Genomic DNA, 26,465 nt, shown 5'->3' with positions numbered 1-26,465 from the left:
AAAGACTCTTCGCTCCCATGGGTATGAGCAGCCTGGACGACACCTGGGCCTAGAGGGAGGAAAACTAGACAACTACTGATTATAACACAAGTTAATATGGCGTAACTCTGGCTAGAGAACTGACATCCTGACAGAGAGGGTGCGGGAGGAAGAGGAAGAGACTGTGGTGGAAGAGCCCACATCTCTGCCCCTTCAGCCTCATCCATCCCCAACTGCCCAGCCGATAGTGGGACACGGTGTGTCCAGCCAGAGCACCTCACAGGAGGTGTCTCAGGGTGGGCCCATGAGTGCTTCCCCTGGGAAGCATGGGCAACCCTTCACTTCCAAAATCTGGAGTCACTTCCAGATAGCGGAGGACCCCCGAGTTACCCAGTGCCAGCATTGTAGGCAGCGCGTCAGCCGTGGCAGAGATGTGAACCATCTCTCCATGTCTGGGATGAGGAGTCACATGAAGAGACATCACTCGGCGGTGCTTCTTTGGGGGGGAGAGTTCGAGTGGCACCACACGGCTGCCAGCTAGCCAGAAGGAGGCAGGCTCCTCTGGTGCTCTCCCCCCACGGGTTCCTGTAGGGCAGGGAAACCAAGATGCTTGGTAGGCATGGCCCTAGTGTGCCCAGAGAGGGGATCCAGAAGGTGAGCCGGTGCCTCACATGCCACATCTTCAACATGATAGCTGTAGACAGTAGACCATTCACCGTAGTTGAGGAATTCGGCCTTTCAGGGCTGCTCCAAGATTTCTTTCCCTGGTACGCTGTCCATGCTTGCACGACGATGAGCAGATTGGTGGTGCCCTCGTTTTATAGGGCTGCCAGGGACCACATGAAGGCACAGCTGTCCCGGGTTGCCAGGAGAACTGTGCACTTCATGTCCGACATCTGGACCTGCCCAAGTGTGCAGCAAGCGTACCTCTCGCTTACTGCCCACTGGTGGGAACCCAAGGAACTTCTGGGTGGGAGGGAGGTGTCTACAGTTAGGCAGGGAAGGATGGGAGACCGCCAGGCCGGCTACCGCAAGGCCTTGCTCCACGCCAAGGTTCTCGACGTGGCGCACACGGTGGAGAACATCGCTGCCACCCTGAGGAGACAGTTGGAGGAGTGGATAGGCCAGGGACCCACCACTGTGGGATGCATGGTGATGGATGGTGGCAGCAACATGAGGGCAGCAGCAGATTTAGTGAGCCAAGAGCGCATTTACTGTGCGGGCCACAAGCTTCACCTAGTGGTGAGAGATCTGCTTGGGTCGGGCTTCTCAAAGGAACCCCGTGATGCCCGGGCTCGTGACTTCCATTTACTTTTCCAGAAATGTCAGAGGCTCATGAGTCACTTCTCGTGCAGCATGACAGCCACTCACGAACTGCGCCAGAAGCAGGTCAGGACAGGCGTGCTGGAGCACGTACTGTTCTCTGACGTCAGCACTCGCTGGAACTCCACCTGTGCCATGCTTGAGCGCTTGGTGGAGCAGCAGGCCGCACTCCATGCGTGGCTCTCCGAGAGTGGCAGTGCAAGTCAGGTGGGTGAGTTCAGCCAGGAGGATTGGCTCACCATCACCCAGACAGTGGAGGTCCTTTTTTTTTTTTAATAAAATTTTTATTGGTGAGTACATAATACATAATTAGTACATACACTCCCCATCATACCTAATTTATTTCGACCCCCACCCTTTCCCTCCCCCTCCTTGTAGACTTTCAACAGCTTTCCAATCCTTAACCTATCTTATTACTTAACTTATTTTCAATTATATTCTTCTAAATCATATATGTATTATATCTCTTACTCTAAGCATATTCAAATTCTCTTATATATACTATATTAAATCCACGAATATATCCGTTCTCTACATCACTATTTAAACTGTATATTTAGAATAAAATCTCCTTAATAGTAATACTAGCTTAGATTAATTAATAGCTAAATTTTCCCATTGATGGTAAAGTTACTTCTCTCTTCCGTTTAAAACATCACAAATTAATAGTTCTCAAACTGCCACAGTCCTCCTTTCACATCCCATTTTATCTAAATATTCTTTCAATTTCCCCTGATCTGCAATATATTCTCCTGGATCAAGATCTTTGAGTTTTCTTGTCATTTTGTCCATCTCTGCCATGTACAGCAATTTGTAAATCCAATCTTCTATAGTTGGTATTTCTTGTACCTTCCATTTCTGCGCATATAAAAGTCTTGCTGCTTGTAATCATGTAAAATAACAATGTTCTGTACTGCATTGGAACGTCTTCCATTCCCAGGTTCAGTAGTAGCAATTCTGGGTTCTTATTTATTTGGGTTTGCAAAACCTCATTAATTACTTCAATTATATCTCCCCAGTATTGCTTAGCTACTTCACAAGTCCACCACATGTGATATAATGATCCTTCATGCTTTTTACATTTCCAGCATCTATCTGACATATTGGTATTTCCTAGTGCAATTTTCTTTGGTGTAAGATACCACCTATACATCATTTTATGTACATTCTCTTTAATGTTCGTACACGTTGAAATCGTCAATGTATTTTTCCATAAATGCTCCCAAGCTTCCATTGTTCTTTATGAAAATTTATTGCCCATTTCACCATCTGGACTTTAACTGTTTCATCTTCCGTATGCCATTTTAGAAGTATTTTGTAAATTTTTGAGATTTCTTTTTTATCTTCTTGTAGAATCACTTCTTCCAATTCCGAATTTTCCAATCGTATTCCTCCTTTAGAGCAGTCCGAGTTGTAAAGATCTCTGATCTGCCTATATTGAAACCATCCATAATGAGGAGATAACTCTTCTTCCGTTTTTATTTTTAACATTTTATGTTACATTAATGTTATCTCTTTATAAGTTAAACATTGTTGTTCACAGACAGTGGAGGTCCTGAAGCCCTTCAAGGACTTCACTGTGGCGGTCTCGTCAGACACAGCGACCCTGGATCTGGTCATTCCCCTGGTGCACACGCTCCAGAGGAATCTGGCCAACTTTGTAGACCCAGGTGCACCTTGTGCTGACATCGTTCCATCACTGTGCACACTGGTGAGAATAATAATAATAACAACTACTACAACAACAACAACAACAACATTCAGTTTATATACCGCCCTTCAGGACAACTTAATGCCCACTCAGAGCAGTTTACAAAGTGTTATTATTACCCCACAACAATCACCCTGTGAGGTGGGTGGGGCTGAGAGAGCTCCAGAGAACTGTGACTCACCCAAGGTCACCCAGCTGGCGTCGTGGAGGAGTGGGGAATCAAACCCAGTTCTCCCATGCTCTTAACCACTACACCAAACTGGCTCCAGCGTGGCATAGTTGCCGGGTTAACTCCTATCACTCAGAATGAGTCGTACATGTCGGCAACCATGTGCAACCCGTGCACCAAGGGCACTTTCACTGAGCGGGACAGGAACCTCACACAAGCCAGAGACAGCCTCTGTGCTTGGGTGAGGCGCAAGCAGGCCAAGAGGGGACGCCTGTCATCAGGGGGACGGGAGAGGGACTCTGCCGTGCGGGTCCCTCTCACGCCCCCTCTGAGCAGGCTCCCCCCGCGGCCACCACTGGAGTGTCCATGGAGATGGAGATGCTCCGGTGGGCCCTCGGCCCCTCTGGGATTGTGAGGAACGTGAAAGAGGATTCAGCCGAGGCAATGGTCAGGGACTACCTTGCGGAGCCCTGTGGGTTGCTCTCCACCGATCCGCTCAGCTACTGGGCCAATAAGGAGTCGGTCTGGCCAGACCTCTCCCTCGAGGTGCAGCGGCTGCTCTCATGCCCTCCAACGAGCGTTGAGAGCGAGCACATCTTTTCTCATCCGGGCGACATTGTCAGCCCACATCGCTCTCGCCTTCTCCCATGGAGAAGGCATGCCGTTGAAATGTTACTGTTGGGTGGGTGTGCTTGGTGGGGTTGGGGGACAGTTGGGGATGATGCAGGTGGCCAGCTGATGATGAAGGAAACGTTGGTGTCTCTCAAGTGTTTCCAGGTACAGGCTGAGGCTGGCGGGGGGGGGGGCGGACCTCTGCTACACTGCTCCAGAAATGCCATTGTGCTGTGCCTGTGGATGTGCACGGTTCTGCTTTGTGGTGTTTCCCCACTGGCTGAACTGAAAGCACAGCTGCAGGAAATGACAGTGGTTCTGCTGGACCTTGTTGCAATGGTTCCCCCCTATTAATTTGGTTTGGGAGGGATGGGTGATTGCCCTCATGTCCTCACGTGCCAAGAAATAAAGTGATTTTTAAAAAAACGGTGTGTGTGTGGTTTTTGTTGTTCTGTCCTTGTTTTCTGCAGTGGAGGCTGTGTTACCTAAAGCCGTTAAGGAAAAAAAGTGTTTTTGACAGGAATTGTGTTTTTGTGCTTCTTTGATGTGAAGTGAGTTGTGTTATTTTTTTGTTAGGATACTGCTGGCATGCCCTTTGGTGTGCCCCCCCCCTGCTGTGTAACCTAAAGCTGTTCAAGAAATAAAGTGTTTTTGACAGGAGTTGTGTGTTTTTGTGATTCTCTGATGTGAAGTGAATTGTGTTATTTTTCTATGTGGGGGGATGCTGGTGTAATGTGTCATAATACTTTGCCTACTTGTACTTTGAAAGTGAGAAAATAATTTTTAAAAAACTTTAATCAGTGTGTGTTTGTGTTTTATTCTTTGTTGTGCAGTTGGTTCCCATCATAGGGAACAATGGGGCTGGCTGACCAGCCATCTCTGTAGGTGGTGGGGGAATTTGGGGGAGAGTGTCTGTGAAACAGGTGTTCTTTCACAGGGACAAGCTAGTACTCAGGAGTGTGTCCACCATTGTGGCACCCCTGGGCTGTGCTTAATTGCCTGGGGAAAGAGAGTTTAAAAGTTCCCATCATAGGGAACAATGGGGGATGGCTGGCCAGCCTGCTCCTGGGGTGGTGGCAGGTGTGGGGCTGTTGGGGGGGGTGGGGCTGTGTGGGGCTGTTGTGGGTGGATTTGGGGGGCTGAGCACACCTTCTTTTGGAGGTGATAAAATGGACTTCCAAAGTGGGATCAGCTTGAGCCTTGGTGGAGGGTGGGAGATGGGCCCCTAGCCAGACAAGCCTCTCTTTTTTTCCCCATAGGAAAAAATGGAGAAAATGGGAGGTTAGAGCACCTTCTTTGGGAGGCCTCATTACATCTATGCTTGTGTGGAGGAAATTAAGAAGAAACAAACGAAATTAAGAAGAAAGACACAACTACAGGGACCTTTATATAAAATGGACTTTTATTACACCCGGATTGTTATTGCACTCTTTCTATGCTGAATTATGTACTTGTAGAGAATATGGAATGATTTTCTATTCATGTAACTAACAGATTATTGAGAGGTATTGAGTATTGAGCATTTGCACTTTAAAATACACTTTGGTATAGGAATTTATTAGTTGAAGTGTTTGTGGTTTCCCGTGGGGGGTTCCCCCCCTTTCTTCCTGTTGCTTTGATTTGTCGCGGGAACAGCCATTGTTTTTTTACTATGCTCCTGGGGTGGTGGCAGGTGTGGGGCTGTTGGGAGGGGTGGATTTGGGTCTGTGTGGGGCTGTTGGGGGTGAATTTGGGGGGCTGAGAGTGTCAGAGCCTGTTTAACCTGAGTAACACCATGTTTAACTCTGTAGTGTTTAGTCTTTCTTTCCCTCTAGGCCCCAACACCTGCACGGAGCCAAGTCCATGGGAAAGGAAATCTTCTTATCTGTCTGCTCGACCTTGGCCAGCTCTCCGTTCCTCTGAGAAGCTTCGCTATGTGAACTCAGGGCGGGAGGCTGGGCTTGGGAGTGTGAAATGTAACCACTTTCGTTTCATGAGTCATTCTTGACAATCTTTTGGTTGGCCAGGATCCCCATCCTGGAATATGTACGCCTGGAGATGAATGCTGTTCTTCACAATAAACCTTTTTGAAATCAAAAGATCTTGTCTTCTTGCAGAAAGGGAGTGAAACAAACTTTCAATTCTGGAATGCCATAGGCTGACAGAGAGCACCTTCTTTGGGAGGCCAAAAAATGGGATCAGCTTGAGCCTTGGTGGAGGGTGGGAGGACAGGTGGGAGCAGGTCCCCTGAACGTTGGGTGCATTTTGCTTGCAAAATGCCACCCCAGGCCACCTAGAAAATGATGGCTTGTTTTTCCCCATAGAGAACAATGGAGACTGTAGGAGGATGGGGGCACCTTCTTTGGGGGGGCATAACATGGCCCCCAAAGTCCAATCATTCTGAAACATGTGGGATAGTTAGAGGAGAGTTAGGAGAATGTCCCCACCAAGTTTGGCTTGATTCGGTGAGAAAATGCCCCCCCCCAGGCTTCCAGAAAGCCGGGAGAGCTTTTTCCCATTGAAATCAATGGCCAAATCAAGCCGAAAAGCCGAAAAAATACCAAAACGCGAATACTGAATCGGCTTGCTGATTCAGTATTCCCTGATTACTGAAACAGTTTCCTGATTCGGTTAAAAACGAATCAGGTTTACTGAATCAGGCAGGCCTTGAAAACCCCTAGTCAGGAGTAGTTCCTCTGCAAATATGGTGGAGTTTGCTTGAAGAATGCCACCCCCAGGACCCTGAATTGCCCCCAGATTGTTTTCCCTATAGGGAATGATGGAGAGTGGCTGGGGGACACCTTCTTTCAGAGACCATTAAAATTGGCCCCCGGGGTCCAATCTTTATTAAACTTGGGGAGTCTTTCGAAGACAGCAGTAGGTCCCCTACAATTTGGTGAAGTTTGGTTGAAAAGTGCTCCCCCCCAGCCTACCAGATAGCCCATGGATTGATTTTCTCATAGGAAACAATGGCTGAATTTTACCAAATTTCATGGGGGGGGGGGACAACAACAAATCAAACATGTCTTAAATGCCACGTTCAAACAAATTCAAAGCTTTATATGGATTTTTACTGTAATAATATTACTGTAATTATATTTACAAAAACTGGAAGACTGTACATTCCTTACATCGTTTAATTGTGGGGCGGGGGGAAGGCAATATAAACTGGATATGCTCATTTTATAATGTTCAAAGAAGTGTGCATGATATGCCATGGATGTAGTTGCCCACTCGGGTCATAAAAAATTGTTCGGATGGCATGCCTATTTGTGGTATGATAAAGTCAAGGCAGACTCTATGTTTTTGCACCATTATATCAGGAGAAGTCTTTTTACAATCTGGAAGAAATATAAGGATTACTTGGAAGATGGAATTCCCTCATGGGTGGTACCATATGAAGTAATAGATCTGAGAGCTGTCTATAATGAACAACAATGTTTAACTTATAAAGAGATAATGTCGACGGAACATGGAGTAACAAAAATAAAAACACAAGAAGAGTTATCTCTTCAGTATGGATGGTTTCAGTATAGGCAAATTAGAGATCTTTATAACTCGGACTGTGCAAAAGGAGGAGTAAGATTGAAAAATTCGGAATTAGAAGAAGTGATTGTACAAGAAGGCAAAAAAGACATTTCGAAAATATATAAAATACTTTAAAAATGGTATACAGAAGATGAGACAGTTAAAGTCCAGATGGTGAAATGGGCAATAAATTTTCATAAAGAAATAACGATGGAATCATGGGAGCACTTGTGGAAAAATACTTTGAAGATCTCAACTTGTACCAATATCAAAGAGAATGTTTTCAAAATGATGTATAGGTGGTATTTAACGCCTAAGAAGATTGCGCTAGGAAACGTAAATATGTCAGATAAATGCTGGAAATGTAAAAAACATGAAGGATCATTGCATCATATGTGGTGGACTTGTGAGGTAGCGAAGCAATACTGGGGAGATATAATAGAAATAATTAATGAGGTTTTGCAAACCCAAATAAATAAGAACCCAGAATTGTTGCTACTGAACTTGGGAATGGAAAAGGTACCAATGCATTACAGAACGTTGTTATTCTATATGATTACAGCAGCAAGACTTTTGTATGCGCAGAAATGGAAAGTACAAGAAATACCAACTATAGAAGATTGGATTTACAAATTGTTGTACATGGCAGAAATGGATAAAATGACAAGAAAATTGAAAGATCTGGGCCCAGGGGAATACTTTGCGGATTGGGGGAAATTGAAGCAATATCTAGAAAAAAAATGGGATGTGAAAGGAGGACTGTGGCAGTTTGAGAATTATTAATTTGTGATTTTATGATGGGGGGAGAGAAGTAACTTTACCATTAACGGGGAAATTTAGTTATTAATTAATCTAGGCAAATTTTATTATTAAGAAGACTGTATTAAAGATAGATAGGTTATATAGTTAGAAATGGAAGGGTTATCTTAGAGAATTTGAGATACAGCAGAATTTGAATGTGCTTAGAATAAGGGATATTATATATAAAAGATTCAGTAGGATATAGTTAAAAATAGTTTAAATGACAAGATGGATTAAGGGTTGGAAAGCTGCTGGAAGTCAATAAGGAAGGGGGAAAGGGGGGGGGTTGTTAGAATTTAGGTAATATGAGGAATGTTTGTAAATGTATATAGTCACCAATAAAATTTTTAAAAAAGAGATGTAGTTGCCCACTCATTTCAACAGAATTTAACTCTTGCCTGAGGAGGTTGCTAGGACACCTCATCACTCACATTATTTGTTTGTTCTCGATTAGATCCATGATTACAATATTCCTTCCACCATCTGGAGACCTTGTGTTTTTATTTAGATCATTATATGCATGTGTGTGTGTGTGGGGGGGTGTTCCCTACCCCGCAATTAACAAATCAGTAAAATATACACCCATTCTCCTTCACAATTCCTGGAGATAATCACTTGACAAACATTATTTATGCACCCTTTATTAACTGTGAGGTAACAACTAGTTTTGAAGTACAGTGTATGTGCACATGTTTGCATACACACAGAATTCCTACTGGCATCTACAAAAAGTACATCCAACGTATGGCCAAATACTATAGGGAATATATTAGAATCTGAGGGACAGAAATGCCAGAGAACAGCATCCACTACTTACACAGCAGAAAGGGTGCCATCTAGTGCCCCTCTATTAGAAATACTTGCAGCACTTCATGCCAAAGAGTGGCAAGAAGTCTCTCTTCTCCAAGAGTTCAATAATTTGGTTGAATTCGATATAATGGGATATATTGATTCTACACTGGTTTTAATGTTGATTTATTTCAAATGTATGGCTATGAGCTAATTCTGGGGGAGAAAAAGCATTATAAAAAAGATTTACCTGAAGTCTCAGGACACGTCCCATGCATGAGGCCAAACATATTGCCACATGCTTTGCTAACTGCAGCCATTTTGGCAAGAACGGGAAGGTTATGTATAACGAAAGACACTTCATTGCGCTGCTGTTTGGCTAGATTTTGTGCATGTCCCAGGATTCCAAAGCCGGTAATGTCTGTAGCTGCATGTGCATTGAACGTGTGCATGAGCCCTGCAGCTAGAAACAAAAAACAAGACAACACATTATGCAATCCAGAGTACCCCTTCTGAGCTGCTTGTTCAGAGTTCTATGCACCATACAATTTCAGTTAAATAGGAAATACTTTAAAAACTCTCTGAGTGCTAATGTTCCTGCCTTGCCCATCCCACTGCAGTTATTTTTTTGCCTCCTCCCACTATTTTGTCCCATGGATTTGTCTCAGATATATGGATTATAGCATATTATGCTAAGCAATACACATGTATACTAGTGAACTTTTCTGAACTCTGCATGAACTCTGCCGCAGTGTTTTCTAACTTGTTGTATAACAATCCAGGTGTATTTTCATCTCTGACAGCTAATTAAAAGTAGTGGACAGTATCTAGATTAGTATCCTCTAATCATAGATAACCTATAAAGTGCCAACTCAGATAGAATGTCAGAGTTCTGACTGAATGAAGTCTCATGGAGACCTAGGTGAGAATCTTACCAATGTACTGTACGCTAAAGGAATTTTAATGCATTTCATGTTTTAAACTTAGAATTAATTAGGAAATGTTAGCAAACCTAATTCAGATCCCTCAGATTTGAGGCGTTTTCCCTGAGGCTTTGCCTGCACACTTGCCTGGATAAAGGCCCCTCCACCCCCTTGGCTGTGTGGGCTCCAAGGCTGACTCCTGGAAGTGTAGCTTAACAGAGGCCTGGGATCAGAGGCGAGAGGCTTTTTCCCAAGGCCTTTGGAAATGTGCCTGCCTGACGCAAGGAACCCCTCCTCCTTCCAGGCTGAGCTTGGTTCCGATGTGCAGGCCCTGGAGGTAACGGTTAATACAGCTAACACAGTGACATCAATGGGACCTGGGCAGGGCCATAGTAACCCATGGCCGGGCCCCCTAGGCTTTTGATATTTCAGGTCCCCTTAGGGCTGCCATTCTGCTGCCCGGGATGGGAGATCCCCTACTCCCACCTCCTCTCCCCTGACCCCACTTACCTGACCAGCAAGGGGGTGCCCCCTGGCAACACAGCTTGCCCCTTGGTTGCGTGGCGTGCCCCATGCTCTGTTTCAGCGCACTCCCATGCCCCACAACGGGCCCGTTTCAGGCCAAATCATACCATATTCCCAGTCCCCTGCCAGGGGACTCTAGGGACCTGGCAACTCTAGGGCCCCTCCAGCGCTTCAATCTTTCTCCCCACTACAGCTGACAGCCTGACCCTGGTATGGTAGGTACTAGACTGCATACACAGCCCTATATCCATTTTGAGGGTCTCCTGTAGAATTCTATTCACAATTTTAAAAATGTTTTTATTGCGCAAGTAGAAAGCACATTTTGGGGGTGTATTGTTCAATACTGTAATAGTGTAAGCCGGGCTGCTGCAGCTGGCTCTCCAAAGGACAGTAAGCTGTCATCTCCGGAGAGGTCATTTGTCCTCCCATTAACTGAGCTATTCAGTTCAGTATTTCCCTTGAGACAGAAAAAGGTGTTATTCTTGAATGCTCCTTACTTGTTAAAGGAGGACACGTGGAAAAGCCTGTTTTAGGTCCAGGTCATCAAATGTTGAGCACTGCGGTCTTTACCGTTGTGCTTGGCTGTCTTATCTGCACACATCTCTACCCTTCCTGCAGAGAGTCCCTCTGCTGTTGGGGGTGCAGACTGCTGGTGGCAGAATCCCAGCATCTTGGATGTTTACAAAATGCACAGCAACTAGGGTATCCCACTTGAGGCTGCAATACAGGTTTCTCTCTCTCTGCTCTGTTGCTGGTTGGTTAATGACCCTTTCCAGGGCAACCCCCTTTTTGTCCTACTAGTTGAAAAAGAGTTTCCTTTGCCTTTTCAGTCTTAGTTGACCCACATTTTACTAAGATTGTTCAGTGTTTTCACCTTCACAATTGCACTTCTGTGTCCTTACATACAGGTATGACACCTTGTGACACCTTGGCAGAATTTGGACTTTGGTTTAAGTTTCACACTTCAAGGGATACCCAGATTTGTTTTCTTCTTTCCTAGACAGAGCGTATGTGCAGTATTGTCGTGCTTTCCGTGCTCTGTTCTTCCCAGGGCACTCTTGTGATGCTGTGCCTCGGAGAGTTAGTGCCATTTCAGGGGCCGTGACTGTGGTGTAGGGCCCTGCTTTGAGCATTCAGCTTACTCCTTCAGATATCTGTGTTTTTCCAGGTGTGTCTCCTGGTGGCTCCTGCTTTTCTGCAAAATAATTTTGTCATACCAAGACTACTTTCACCTAGAGTACTCGACATACCTCACACCTTTCTTTGCTTTTATTTTACTGCCAATGCTCCATGTCATTGCGATGCATTCCAGTTATTGCTTTCCTTAACTAACTGGCAACAACTCCTAGATACTCTGATTGGAGGCATGGGCTATTTGGCCTTGCGACACACTGTGGTGGTCCGTGGCCTGCCCTTTTGTTTGCTCCTTTGCTGTCAGAGACCCCCAATCATTGGGCAATGCCCCTGCTAATGTACTAGCAAGGTAATCTGTTTTCGATGTATTGTCGAAGGCTTTCACGGCCGGAGAACGATGGCTGTTGTGGGTTTTCCGGGCTGTATTGCCGTGGTCTTGGCATTGTAGTTCCTGACGTTTCGCCAGCAGCTGTGGCTGGCATCTTCAGAGGTGTAGCACCAAAAGACTTTTGGTGCTACACCTCTGAAGACGCCAGCCACAGCTGCTGGCGAAACGTCAGGAACTACAATGCCAAGACCACGGCAATACAGCCCGGAAAACCCACAACAGCCATAGTAATCTGTTTTCGTTTGATCCCCTGGCTGGTCAGCTCAAAGGGGAAGGAAAAGGAAGCGTGCCACACAATGAGGGGATAACTGAATACTCTAAGGAGACTGTATAAATTTAATAATTCAACAAGTGAGTTATACCCTATGTGGTAATTATCCACAAAAAGTGCTAAATCCAATTAAACCATGACCATGATGCTGAATGACTTTGCTGTTTGTGAAAAGCCACCCCGACGGTGTTGTATTTTGTATCAGATGTTGGAAGTGTAAATTAACGTGGGCCTGACGAAAGAGTACCTCTGAAACGAGCAAATTGGGATTGGACCAGTACTGCTCGTTGCCGCTGCTACGGGTGCTTCCCCTCGTGACTACGCGACATCGTGGTCAACATATAGCCGTCTGAATTTTGATTATATAATCCTTGGGACTGTACTCTCTCACTTTAATTGGATTTAGCACTTTTTGTGGATAATTACCACATAGGGTATAACTCACTTGTTGAATTATTAAATTGATACAGTCTCCTTATTCAGTTATCCCCTCATTGTGTGGCACGCTTCCTTTTCCTTCCCCTTTGAGCAGTTCAGTGAAGGAAGCTCCCCCCCCCTTTCTTCGGTTTGCCCCTGGCTGCTCAGACTGCTCTACTAGCAGCATAAGGTTCATTTATGGGGTATACTGTCTGTCCTTTCTTTGGCCCCCTCATGCCAGCTTGATTGTTTTCATTATTCTGGCATGGTTCTGCTATGTTTTCACTCCCACTGACAGCTTCGGCAATTTTGGTCAGCTCCTGTTCCTATGCTATAGCAGTAGTCTCCGTTTTTTTCTGAGTGGCAACTGCTGCTCCTTGACTACCATATCTTGTACCTCTTAAGTCTCCACTGAGGCTATAGCAGGACTTGGACCCTGCTTCTTGTGCTATTGACTGTGTTTGGGACTCAGACACCCTAAATGTTGCTCTTCCTTTTGGATCTCCAAAGACATTTAAAGTAAGGGTGTAACCACTTGTTACACTTTTTGCACCTCCCTGGTACTTCATTTTTAATGTGTAGCGCATCCACCTATGGAATGAGGACCCTGCGAGTGCTAACCTACATTTCCCCATTCAGAGTTTCACAATATTAATGATCTTTTTTGCAAACACAATCTTTGCGCTTTTGGCCCCATAGCTCTTTGGGTTGTGTTCTGAATTCCAGACGCTTAACTTCCCCTTCAGATTTCTGTGTGGCGTTTTCAAGATTTTTCCTTTGATTTTCTGTGCTTATTCCCCAATGTTTTTCTTGAGGCAGTTTTGAGTCAGCTTTTTCAATCATGCAGAATTTTCCTTTTGGTTTCCCTCCCTCCCTCCTCTCTTCTACCACTCCTTCTTGCTGATTAGTCTCTCTGTCCTCCTCTGAGTTCCTCCCTTCCCCTCATTCTTCTTTCCCAAGACATTTTTTGTGAAGAAAACTTAATGACATTGTAACATCGTTATGACATTGTGTGGGTTTGCCCGGTGTCGGCCTCTGACTCCCTGCTCTGGGTCAGCCCACGCAGGATTCTCTGGTTTGGGCCACGGTGGGGTCATAAATCCTAGCAAAAATGTCTACTTGGAGAATGGCCAGAGCTTTTTTCCAGCTCATCTTGAAAATGGTCACATGGCCGGTGGCCCCGCCCCCTGATCTCCAGACAGAGGGGAGTTGAGATTGCCCCTCTGGAGATCAGGGGGTAGGGCCACCGGCCATGTGACCATTTTCACCGAGGGCAATTTGAACTTTGAAAAACTTCCCCCTTGTTCCAGCTGACCCAAAGTGACGTCATTGTGCAGTCGGTCCTGCGTTCCACCACCTCTTTTCCTAGAAAAAAACCCGAGCATGGCTCTCCTGTATCAGGGATTCTTTTTTAAACCGAGCATGAGGATGTTATGAGGGGGCTTCACACCCACCTTCTTCAGTAAGCTACTCTTCCAGTGTGTGCCTGCCCAGGCGGCCACTCGATGGACAACAGTTCCCGGGAAGGGCAGCCTTGTTTTATCACAGCGGCTCTGTGGCCTGAAAACAAATCTTATAATAGGAGTTGGACTAGATATGGGTTAATGTCTTTTTGCAAACACATCTCTATAGATCTGAGGTACAACTCTGTGAAGGTGCCATTCCACTAGTACCTTACACCATATTGGCTAGCCAAAACCTATACTAACAGGACAGATAAATCATGATGATGTTATACCAGCAAAGCTGACCTTAATGCACATCTTTTGGAATGGTCTAGAAATGCATAAAATCACAAATCTATGATATGACGGGGATGTCTATTGTCACAACTTCAACACATTATTAGGACTTCTAAACTCTGCTTCATCCTCTATAATGGAATGGTATCTGAAATTTTGGAATACTGTGTTAATTAGTCCATTATACAAGGTCTAGTTATGGGTTTCATAATACACCTAACAATGTCTATGTTCATTATGTTTTGGAACAGCTCATCTCAGGATGGTATAGACCAGGAGTGGCCAAACTTGCTTAATGTAAGAGCCACATAGAATAAACGTCAGATGTATGAGAACCGCAAAACATGATGCCTCAAAGTGACTTCAGATGAGGAGGTGGGTTTGGGGGAGAATCCATATTCTAGATATATTGTGCAGGAGCTGCACAATATGTCTAGAAGAGCCACATGTGGCTCCCGAGCCGCAGTTTGGCCACCCTTGGTATAAACCTTATTTGGTCTTTGATTCAATTAAATACAAATAGAGTGTAATTATTTTTGCTGTTTTGTGTGATTCTATAAATATTCTTAAAATAACAAATGTTTATTTTAAAGAATGCAACACATTTACATTATATTACTTTATTATATCCTATTAAAAAGCAGCAATTTAAAATTCAAGGGATTTTGCCACAAGCGTGTTGCATGATGCATTCCTACACCAAATCTTTGCATAGCCTCTGTTCTTGGACGCAGTTCAGCTCAGAAGACAAATCCTCCCAAGTTACTTAGCAAAGAGCAAAAGAGGAAATAAACGGCACTGCTCTCAGCCGCATTTCTCATTGCCCAAACTCCTGATTACGTGAATAACAGACATTTGTGTAAACACAGCTCTCTCTCTTCTTGGAGTTATCCCAAGTATGCCCGAATGGGTGTTAGGTTGTTTTGCTGTTAGTGACTCCTATTGGTGGGTTCAATTTATATCTGGATGCTCTTTTCCCACACTAAGCCAAGCAGGGCTGAGAAATGACAAGATTGTTGAGAAAATTTGTGTTGAAGCTGCGCGCACACACATAAAGCAGAGAACCACTAGGGTATGATGATGAGAAAAAGTGGCTGCATTGCTGTATTCTAGAAGACATGCTTGCAAACAATAATTTGGGGCATAGTCACCTCTCTCTCTGCTTCCTCCACCAGGCCTCTCTTCTCCCTCTTCTCTTCAGATACCGGCTGCCACTATGCTATAGATATCCAAGTGCTATACTATTGAGATAATGCATGAAGTGCTACATATAGGCCAATCATTCTCTTAGCAGCCTATCCCAAACTCTTTAAAAACAGAAGTAGCAGCTGGCACGACTAGCATTCACTGGTCAAAGCAAGCTGGGCTTTTCCTTTTCAAAAGCAGAGAGAGCACCGTGCTTGTGTGTGCCCAGGCATACTCTTCTGCATTGCAGTTTCTAACACACTAAGAGCGCACACACTCTCCCATTCACTGTAGTATGTTACTTGACCCTCTAAAACATGCAGGAATTGAAAGTGCCCTTACCATGTAGCACTTGATAGAACAGGCTAAAAGTTTTTTAAAAGTGAAAGATCACAAGGTAGTCCTCCCTATCAGAAATTAAATTATAAGGTATTTTCCCCAAAGGGAGGGAAACATCAGCTGGAATGCTAACAAAGTGATCACTCTCTGAGCAAAACAAAGGAATAATAAATCGGATCTTTTATGCTAAGGCATAAAAACCAGCAGGTAACTTAGATTTGCAGTTAAAATAAATCTCACAAAGTTGCATCTAGATAAAAGATCTGAAGTCACATTAGTTCTTGTTTTAATACACTAATTTTTAAGATTCTTTAAATAAAGTTCTCATGTTTTAAAAGAAAGATCAAACCTTACTTAAGTACACCAAGTGAAATTAAAATACTGAAAATCATTTAAGATGTGCACTTGAGCATGTTGCTGCCTTCCCTCCAAGGTGGAGCACCGAAGACTGAAGCCTTTCCGCCCAAATGTGTATGTATTACCCAAGATTACTATTAGATACACCGTGTTTGAAGAATCAGCAAGGAGAAAGCCCTCAATTCATCCAAGCAGGGATCGTGGTTTCTCTCAAGTAGTTCAGAATTCGGTTCCAAGGCTTCACACTTGGAGCATACCTCAAAGATTTCTTCTCTCTCCTTTCACAAGACGGCTTCGAAACGCCCAAATGTCCTAAAAGCAAAACACTGGAAGAGTGGGTTCTGTGCACAGGAAACTCTCCACTCCACACCCAAGCAATACATACAACCAAGGGAAGGAGCTCCCTTGGTTGTGGGATACTGTTCTTTCACTGAAGGAACAGAGCACAGAATTCCAATTCTGGGATGTATCACCGCACGCTCTCTCTCTCTCTCTCTCTCTCTCTCTCTCTCTCTCTCTCAAAGCAAGTCTCACAGCTGAAGAGAGAGGCCTGAACTTGTGCGGGCAAAGGCGGCTGCACGAAGTTAGGGGGCTCCTCTCTTTTCACGGGAACTGGCAAAACTAAAGTCAGTTGCACAAAACAATCACACAAAATAAGAGAAACTGTCCCAATATTGTTGATTTTTTTTTTTGTAATTTAACTAGATCACAGTCTGACTTCATGGTACAGAATTCAGATTACCCACTTGCAAAATTTTAAGGGTTTTTTTTCTTTAGTTACAGATCCAGTGGAAGACCTCTAGAAATTTCAAGAGAAAGAATGCTAGGAACGTTTCAATTAATTTTGGATTACATTAAAATAATCAGATTCCATTCCTGGCATCTGATAGGGGTGAATTTATTGACAGGAGCTGCACCTAACTGCTCCTGAGGCAGGTGCTGCTATTAATCTAATAATCATTCTGAATCTGAACTGTTGCCAGTAACCACAAGGACACAGAATGTCTAGGGCTGCCTCCTCATAATCCTGCACACAGTAGGAAGAATTTTCTGTGTAAGCAAAACATCCTCCTCATCAGTAAATTCTGCAATATTAAAGGACAAGACTAGAGAGACCATTTGTACTGAACTAATTGTATATAAAACTTCAGTTTCAGATGCTTAAAACAAATTTATGCAGTGTAACAGCGCTGGTGCAAGACATTTTTTAAAAACCCAAAGCTTTACCTTGAGGGTAACAGGCGAATGTATACCATACTTGGTATTGGCAATTTCTGCTGCTTCTCTTTCAATGTTCTCTTGAGTGGTACCTTTCACATCGATATAGTGGCAGTCACCACTGGCATAATGACAAGAGATGGCCTGCATAACATTTTAAAAAGGTAATGCAAAAAAAGTTAAAATGATGACAAGAAGGCTTTTTTGCCACTTTCAGGCATCTCCCGTTCAGATTCTCAAGATGACAGGTGATGTGGAGACCCTCTCCCTGAGACCCTTGAGAGATGCTGCTGGTCACAGTGGGTGACACTGCCCTTGGTGGACTGATGGGTCTGACTGAGTGTAAGGTGGCTTCAGGTGTTCATGACGCTGATATGCCAAAGCCAGGCTTCTCCAGGGAGGAAAAGTCGCAAATGCAGGGCTTTTTTTCAGCAGGAATGCAGTGGAACGGAGTTCCGGAATTCCTTGAAAATGGTCACATGGCTGGTGGCCCCGCCCCCTGATCTCCAGACAGAGGCGAGTTTAGATTGCCCTCCACGCCACGCGGAAGGCAATCTAAACTCCCCTCTGTCTGGAGATCAGGGGGCGGGGCCACCAGCCATGTGACCATTGTCTTCGAGGGCAACCCACCGAGTTCCACCGCCTCTTTTCCCAGAAAAAAAGCCCTGCCCACATGCATGTGCATCCCATAATACAACTTATTGGGGGAGTGCACATTCACTTTAGCCGTTGCCCTGGAAGCACACATAGTGCGCAAAAGATGCTCATGCTTCAGTCTAAGGTCAGAGCCACTCACAAACTCCAGTCTCCTCTTTCTCCACAGCTGACTTAGTTCAATTAACCATGTTAGCTTGAAATGCACTAAGATGACAGCTGTCTGAAAGCTTGCTGAATGATTTCTCAAGGAACGATCTCTACAGCAAAGTGAGCAAGTGGGTTTTTTTGCACAACCGAGTCTGCGATTCGATTCGATTCGTACTTCCAAGTGCAGAAGTGCAGAATTTCAGCTCAGGTTTATGAATGAACAAGAACTGGCAAAGAACATCCAAGCACCCCAGGACGCTTTCATTTTCAGAACCGTCAGCTTCCGGTTCAGTCTTACAAATCAGGGTTTTCTTACAACGGCATTTAGTACGTACGGGCGGTTGGCATACACTGTTCTGGGTCTTGTCCTCACTGCGGGCTTCTCTCAGATTTTGTTGCTAATACTTCCTGAAAGAGGATGGATCTTTCCAACAGCACCCCTACAGAAAAATGTTCCGATGCTGGGACCCTGTCCTCCAACCCAGGGCACTTTTTCATGGGCAAATCTGCCTCTCGTTTCTCACAGCAGGATTGCCCCTCTGCATACGGTGAGAAGCAAGTGCTTTGCACAAGTATGTTGGCGTGCAAGCAGGCAGCTCCAACCAGCACACGCATCTGCCCCAGGCCTTGGTTCTCACCCTCTTGGCCCTACCGATGATCTCTGAACACGCATACTGCAAACAGGGCTCTATGAGGCAGCTCTGAGAGCCATGAATATTTATTTATTTATATTTTACTTCATTTATATCCCACCTTTCTCCCCAATGGTGTACATCATTCTCCCCCCCCCCTCCATTTTTTCCCGCACAACAACTCTCTGAGGGTGGTTAGGCTGAGAGTTTTTGACTGGCTGAAGGTCACCCACTGAACTTCCATGGCAGAGAAGACCCCTGACCCTTGGTCTCCCAGATCCTAGTCTGCCACACTCGTCACTATGCTGCCCTGGCTCTCTGGCTTCCACAGAAGCAGAAAACTGGCTACAGGTCAAGTCTTTCTGTGTTTCCTCGAGAGGTGTGGATGCCAAGAATGGAAGATTTGTATTCACTTACCTTGAAGCTTCCTTTCTCTGTGGTCTGGGAGTGGGTCAGCCTGGACTGATGGGAAGGAGCTCCTCCTCCTTAGCAGGGTCGGTCGAATCAGACGATCCCCTCTGGGAGGGCTCTTCCCTGGCGCGCCAGTTCTTTTCCAAGCCCTCTGTATTCCGCTGCCATCGAGCTGTCTTTCTCGTTTTGACATCAATATGGTAACATAACTTTAACACTCATAGAGAAAACACATAACCATTAAAAAAACTATTCCTCAAACTTAGGGTGGGTTTGACTGACCCACTCCCAGACCACAGAGAAAGGAAGCTTCACGGTAAGTGAATACAAATCTTCCATTCTCCCGTGGTCTAGGAGTGGGTCAGTCTGGACTGATGGGATATAGTCTAGCAGTGTTCCTCTGGGTGGGTTATCTCTGTTCACAGAACGTGCTGTAGCACCCTCCTCCCGAACACTGCATCTGTTGATGCAAGCTTGTCTACCTTCTAATGTTTAATGAAAGAATGCACCGACTTCCAAGTAGCTGCCCAACAAATCTGATCTAGTGAAGGAAAGGTCCTATATACTGCTGACGTGGCCGCCCCTCATAATGAGTGAGCTGTTATCCCTTCTGGAGGTGTCAACTGTTTGGACCTATACGCTAATGAAATGCAGTTCCCTAATCCATCTACTCAATGTGGTTGTAGAAACCTTCTCGCCTAAGGAACTCTTCCAAAATGAAATGAACATGTTTTCATTTCACTTAGTTCTATCTATGTAGAAGCTTAAGGCCCGTCGGACATCTAACTTGTGCCAAACCTTTTCCTTTTCATGTTGGGGATTGCTACAGAAGGAAGGAAGGATAATGTCCTCTCCTCTATGAAAGACCGAATTCACCTTTGGGATGAACATGGGATCCGGTCTAAGTACTACTCTGTCACTGTGGAATATACACAACTCTGTATTCACTGATAGTGCTCTAATCTCTGAAACCCTCCTAGCCGAAGTGATTCCCACTAAGAATGGTTTTGAGTGTCAAGTCTTTGAGAGTACACGTTGCCATGGGCTCAAAGGGTGCCCTAGTGAGCGCTGTGAGCACCACATTCAGGTTCCATGTCGGAAATTTATGAACCTGTGGAGGGTTAAGCAGCACGGTTCCCCGCAAAAAACGTTTGATGTGGGGGTGTCTGGTCAGGGATATTCTCCATTTTGATCCCCTTATTGCAGATATGGCTGCAGTTTGTCTCTTCAACGTGTTGGTACTCAACCCTTTATCCAGTCCATCCTGGAGGAAGAGTAATATCTCTTTTACTAATACTGTCAGTGGGTTACTGTCCCTCTTTCTACACCAAGACTGAAAAGTATGCCATGTTCTGTTATAGCTGCTATTTGTAGACCCCTTTCTCGATGCCAACATAGTCGCTATTACATTGTCTGTGTATCCTAAAGATGACAACTGCTCGTGCTCAACCTCCAGGCTGTTAACTTCAAGGATGCCGGCTCTGGATGAAGCATCTTCCCCTGTGCCAGAAGGTCTTTCTGATTTGGTAGGCTCCATGGCTCCTCCTTTGACAGTCTTTTTAGTTCCTGAAACCACGATCTCCGTGGCCAAAAGGGAGCGATCATTACTACCTCCGCTTGTTGCTGTATTATCTTCTGAAGTACCCTGTCCAAGATCCTTACTGGAGGGAATGCATACAGAAGACCTTGAGGCCAGTTTCCATGTAGTGCATCCGTTCCTAACGCTCCTTGTTCCTTCCATCTGGTAAAAAACCTCGGTAGTCATGCATTCTGTGCTGAAGCGAACAGATCCACTTCTGGTTCTCCATACCTTTGACACACTTGGCGGAATACCTTCTGGTTCAAGATCCACTCAGCCTGGTCTACCTTGTTCCTGCTCAGCCAGTCCGCTACCATGTTCTGGATGCCCGCGACATGTATTGCTTTTATGGATCTTAGGTTTTGTTCCGCCCATATCATAATCTCCGTTGCTTCCATGTTCAGTTTTCTGTATCTGGTCCCTCCCTGTCTGTTCACATATGCTTTCGCTCTCATATTGTCTGTTTGTATCAATACATGTTGTCCTGTAAGCACCTTCCGGAGGTCCCATAATCCGTTCTTGATGCCCCGAAGTTCCAGCCAGTTCATGCTGTTTCGTCTTTCCTCTATTGTCCATGCCCCATGGGTCGTGTTGCCTCTTGCGTGTGCTCCCCATCCTGTTAGACTTGCATCTGTTGTCATTGCAATTCTTTCAGGCTCTCTGAGAGGAACTCCTTCTCCGAACCTGTCTGGTACTATCCACCACTTCAATTCCCGTCTCACTGACTCTAGTAAGTGTATGCGCTTGTGTCCCCTGTGTGCTATGATCCTCTGATACGGTCTTAACAGTCCCTGTAATGGCCTTATATGGAATCTGGACCAAGTCAAGGCGTCCTGGCATGATACCATCATTCCCTGCAACTTGGCTAACTGCATCACCTCCACCGCTTTCTCTCCCTGGATTGATCTTATCAGCGACACTATTTTGTGCTGTCTCTCTTCTGATATGAAGGCCCTGTCGCTGACTGTATCTATTGTTACTCCCAAATGAGTTATCCTTCGTGACGGTATGAGACTGCTCTTCTCCCAATTGATCACGAAACCGTGAGCCTCCAGACATTCTGTTGTCAACTGAATTGCTTCCTCCCCCCTCGCGAGAGTGGGTGTCTTTATGAGGACATTGTCCAGGTAAGGAAACAGTGCAATTCCCTGCAGTCTGAGAAATGCTATCAGTGTCACCAGGACCTTTGTGAATACCCTGGGTGAGGATTTGAGCCCGAGAAGAGCCTTGTATTGGTAGTGTTCTCCGTTGTACGCAAAGCGCAGATACCTCTTGTGTGTCTCTCTGATGGGTATATGAAGATATGCCTCTGAGAGATCTATGGAGGCTAGGAAATCCCCTTTTTGGATAGTTCCTAAGATTGATGTCAAGGTCTCCATTTTGAATTTGCGTGATGTGATGAACTGGTTCAGCCAACGCAGATCCAGAATCGATCTGGTATCCCCGTTTTTCTTCGGTACAATGAAGAATACTGAATACACTCCCTTGTTCCAGTAAGTTGTCAGAACTGGTTCTATGGCTCTTATCGTTAACAGATGTTGAATTACCTTCTTTATCTGAAGGTGTTTCGTCTCCACGGTGTTCTTCTGTATATGAACCACGCGATTTGGGGGGTCTGTCTTGGAACTCCAGTGAGTAGCCCCTGGATACAGTTTCCAAAACCCATTTGTCTGTGATTGTCATCTGCCACTGGTTGGTAAATGCCTGAAGTCGACCCCCAATCTGTGTGATTGTTCGCTGACCATAGTCATGCCTGATGAGTTTTCTTTTGCCCTTTGGTCTGTTGACCGGATTTACGGAAGGTAAATGGTCTGTTTTCATTTCTGGCTCTTGGTTGCCATCGGCTCTTGTATAGTCTGGAGTTACTCTGTCTGATAGGACGCTTGGAGTCACGAAAGGAGTGTCTGTCCTTCGACTTCATATCCTTTCTTTTGGATGGCACGACTTTCTTCTTCTCCGTGTCCTCAACCAGGTATCTGTCTAGGGCTTCCCCAAATAGTTTGGCCCCAGTGAACGGAATTGCTGCCACCTTACTCCATGCTGGTGGATCCACATCCCAATTTCTTAACCAGGTGTTTCTTCTTGCCGCGACATTGAAACTCATCGCCCTTGAGGACATTTGGAAAGAATCCAGTGTTGCATCCACTGCAAAGGCCACAACCAAGGCAATTTTCTTAATCTCGTTCTTAACTTCCTTAGGCACTTCTCTGCCAGCTGCCACCAGGTTTGATGCCCAAGTAAATGCTGCTCTGGCGAACAGGGATTCCATAGTCAAAGCCCTGAGAGATGCCGCTGAAACCTCGAAATTTCTCCGTAATGTTTGTTCTATTTTCTTATCTGATGGATCCTTGGGCATTCCTTCCGCATCCATTGGTAACACCGATGTGGTAGCTAGGCTAGTGACTGGATCATCAACTACTGGTAATTTGATTTTCCTCATGGCCTCTGGAGCCAATGAGTAAAGTTTATTAAACACAGATTGGCATCTTTTAGGTTTATCCTGGTTCTCCCATTCAGCTTTCAAAATACTGTGAAAATACACTGGCAGAGGTACTCCAGCTTGAGTATTCCCTGCCTTAGGAAGAACACTCTCTAGGCATTGAGGAAAGGCTGGGTCAGGCTCCTCCTTTCCTACAGTGGCCTGAGCAATTTCTAATGTTCTCAGAACTTTGGGCAGAAGCTTAGAGAAGACTTCCTGTGGGAAGAGTCTAGTTTGTATAATGCCTCCACTTTCCTCTTGCTCATCAGAGAGTTTTCCTTCCTCAATATCAGAGTGATGGTCTGACATCTCTGACTCTGACTGGGGTTCCTCAGATAGGCTTGAATTTCCATCTAAGTATTTCCCCTGAAGTTTGCTTCTTTTGGTTTTGGGAGAAATATCAGAATGCCTGGACCTGGACCTCTTAGTTGACCTTGGGGTTGGGCCTCCTTTCTCGGATGTCTCTGGGCCTTTAATCGTGTCCATGACTTCCTTAAAACCCTTTTTTAATTCCGTCCTGATCCAGGCTAGCAGATTCTCTTTAGCCTCTGGTCCCAAGAGATCTAGTTGGTTACTCTCCTGACCTCGTGTACTGGGGCCTGGGGAAGAGTGCGTAGAGCCAGGGGAACTAGATAGATCTAAGCCTTCAGTCATCCCCACGGCTATACTAGGCCCTTCCATTCCCGCCTTGGCTGCCTTCCTGCCAAAAATGCTTTTCCCACCTAGAGGGAAAAGGATGGGGGGGGGGGAAAGCGAGAGAGAGGGGAGAGGGAGAGATATCATGAGACCTATGTTAACCTTGCTCCTACTCCAAGTAGGCTTCCCTCCTTTCCCAGTGTCCCAAAGGGATCACTTACTGGGTTTTTATGGCTCAGACCGTCTCCTGCCGCTGCCTCTGCATGCGTGCTTAGGAGAAACCTCTTCCTTGCGGTTGCGGCGTCCTCATGCTCGCCGCTTGTGCCACTGTCGCTTTACCTCCCTTTTGCAGCCGGCGTCCCTCTTTGCAGCCTGCACAATTGCCATTGCTGCGTCCCAGAGTCAGTCTCTCTTCCCCCCGCAGCGCGTTCCCTGCCACGCTGCACCTCCGGCGACTTTGTGTGCTGTGCGCACCGTTCACCGCTTTCCAGCTCGGAGGTCTGAAGAGCGTCGGCTTCAGCAGGTCTCGATCGATTTGGGGGGGGGGGGGTTGTTTGTAGGGTGGAGGGACAGGCCCTTCTTTTTCCCCTGGCCAATCCAACTCTCGCTTTCTCTATTTCTTCTTGTCCTTCGTCTTCTTATTTATTTATTTATTTATTTTTGGATCGTTGCTCTGCAGAGCACAATGATTTGACTTCCTGCAGGAGCAGGGCTGGTAAAAACTGGCGCGCCAGGAAAGAGCCCTCCCATAGGGGATCCTCTGATTCGACCGACCCTGCTGTGGAGGAGGAGCTACTTCCCAACAGTCCAGACTGACCCACTCCTAGACCACGGGAGAATGACAAATTTTGTATTTCTTCATTTAACTTGTTCTATTATATTACTGTTGGTTTACAGTTTTTATTGACCAATAAAAGTTTCAAAACAATCACAAAAACAGCTACTGTCAAAAAACCAGTCTTAGCTCTCTGATATAAGTTAATGCAAACTGGAATATAAATTTAAAAGAAAAACCTACTGACACTTAAGTCACTTTCAAAAACTTATTAAACAAGATAAGTAATTAACATTATGAAATGTCAATTAAAAAATAAGGACTGGCATTATGAAACTGGCTTTTAAAAAGCCACGACTGTTCGAAGGCTGCATCTTGAATAAGCCTCTTACCTTTCGAAACCCGTCTGTCCTGTTCATTCCAGAGCCATGAATCAGTAAGGGATGGAAAAACACTGTGTCTCCTTTCTCCATAGCAAGGTGCAACCTGGGAGCACTTTTATCAAAATCACGCACACCATGGTACAGTTTGTTCACTCCACCCTGGAAACCAGTTCATTAATTACTTTTATTCTGACAGGTCAGTCTTCAAGCAGCTATACTTCTTAAAACTAAACCACATTAGATCTGACTTGTTCCAGTAAGGTGTCAGAACTGGTTCTATGGCTCTTATCGTTAACAGATCTGACTTAAAAACTTCTTTGCCGAACCAGACCCAAGTCCTACCTACTCCAGTATCCTGTTGAAGCCAGCTAAATATTGCTTCAGAGGTTCAGAGACAGTATGATGCAATTGAGCAGGAGGTTCCATTTTGCTAGCACACCACATTGGAGAGGCCTACCCAACAAGAACTTGTCCCTTCATTGTCTAATGTCTTTTGAGATGGCAGCCAGTATCACCACGTCTTGCAGCCCTGAATTTCGTAAGTTAATTAAGCATTGGTTTTGCCATCATGGCCTGCGCCCCCCCAACCCGAACCATAAGGCACCGTTTTCCCAAACAGTTTAATTTGTATTTTTTTTTCTTCCCTGCCTCTATTAGAATGTCCGGGGTTGATCTCATTATAGCCATAAATCCCAGTTTGTACAATTTTTTTAAAAAAGCAAACCAACAACATTGCAACAGAAAATTCTGTCACAGTCCCTTGGAACAAAACCAAGATAATTAAGATTGGTTTATACATAGTATAGATATAATCTTTATTGATCTTCAGTTCAAGAGGAACCATTTGTTAATATTTTCGAGCTCTTAGAATGTATTAATAAATTCAATTTTCCCTTCTAATGGACAACTCTTTATTCCACAGTGCACTTGTGGAACGAGGTCTTACAAAAGGATCCAACTCAATCACATGAACAACTGCAACACTTTTCAACACTCATTTTGCTGATCAGATGGCAACAAAATTTCAACCAGAGCAGGTTTCTATGCAAACTATGTAGATTGCTCCAAATGATATGCAGCATAAAAGGGAATTTGTCTCTAAATTTACTCACAAAAAAAGAATGACTTTTGCTTAATACAAACGATAGCTGGTACCGACTGCATGTGCCTGTCTCTGGGAATTAAAGACAGACTGGGGGTATCCTGCTTGTGTGCAGACCACCCAGCTCCCCCATAAGCCCCCTTTCTGAGTTGGCAGAGCTGCTAGCAGACATGGTGCTGGAGACACCTGGACTTATTGTTCTGGGGGGCTTCAACATCCATGCTGAGTGTCCCAAGTCAGGCCCAAGAATTTATACCTTCCCTGGCAACCCTGG

General features: G+C 45.1%; 1 protein-coding gene across 1 annotated transcript in view; it reads right to left on the bottom strand.

Moving 5' to 3' along the window:
* Positions 1 to 14,895: 14,895 nt before the first annotated feature.
* LOC129336018 (phytanoyl-CoA dioxygenase, peroxisomal-like) overlaps positions 14,896 to 26,465 on the bottom strand; it is a 29,055-nt gene continuing 17,485 nt past the window's right edge. The window contains exons 7-9 of the mRNA XM_054988972.1: positions 25,099 to 25,248; positions 17,400 to 17,534; positions 14,896 to 16,484 (exon numbers count right to left, since the gene is read on the bottom strand). Coding sequence (XP_054844947.1) covers positions 16,431 to 16,484; positions 17,400 to 17,534; positions 25,099 to 25,248 — 339 coding nt within the window. The 3' untranslated portion in view covers positions 14,896 to 16,430. The remainder of the gene's footprint in view (positions 16,485 to 17,399; positions 17,535 to 25,098; positions 25,249 to 26,465) is intronic.

Source organism: Eublepharis macularius, chromosome 9 (genome assembly GCF_028583425.1).
Source record: "Eublepharis macularius isolate TG4126 chromosome 9, MPM_Emac_v1.0, whole genome shotgun sequence".
NCBI lineage: Eukaryota > Metazoa > Chordata > Lepidosauria > Squamata > Eublepharidae > Eublepharis > Eublepharis macularius.
This window is presented reverse-complemented; position numbering and strand designations above follow the sequence as displayed.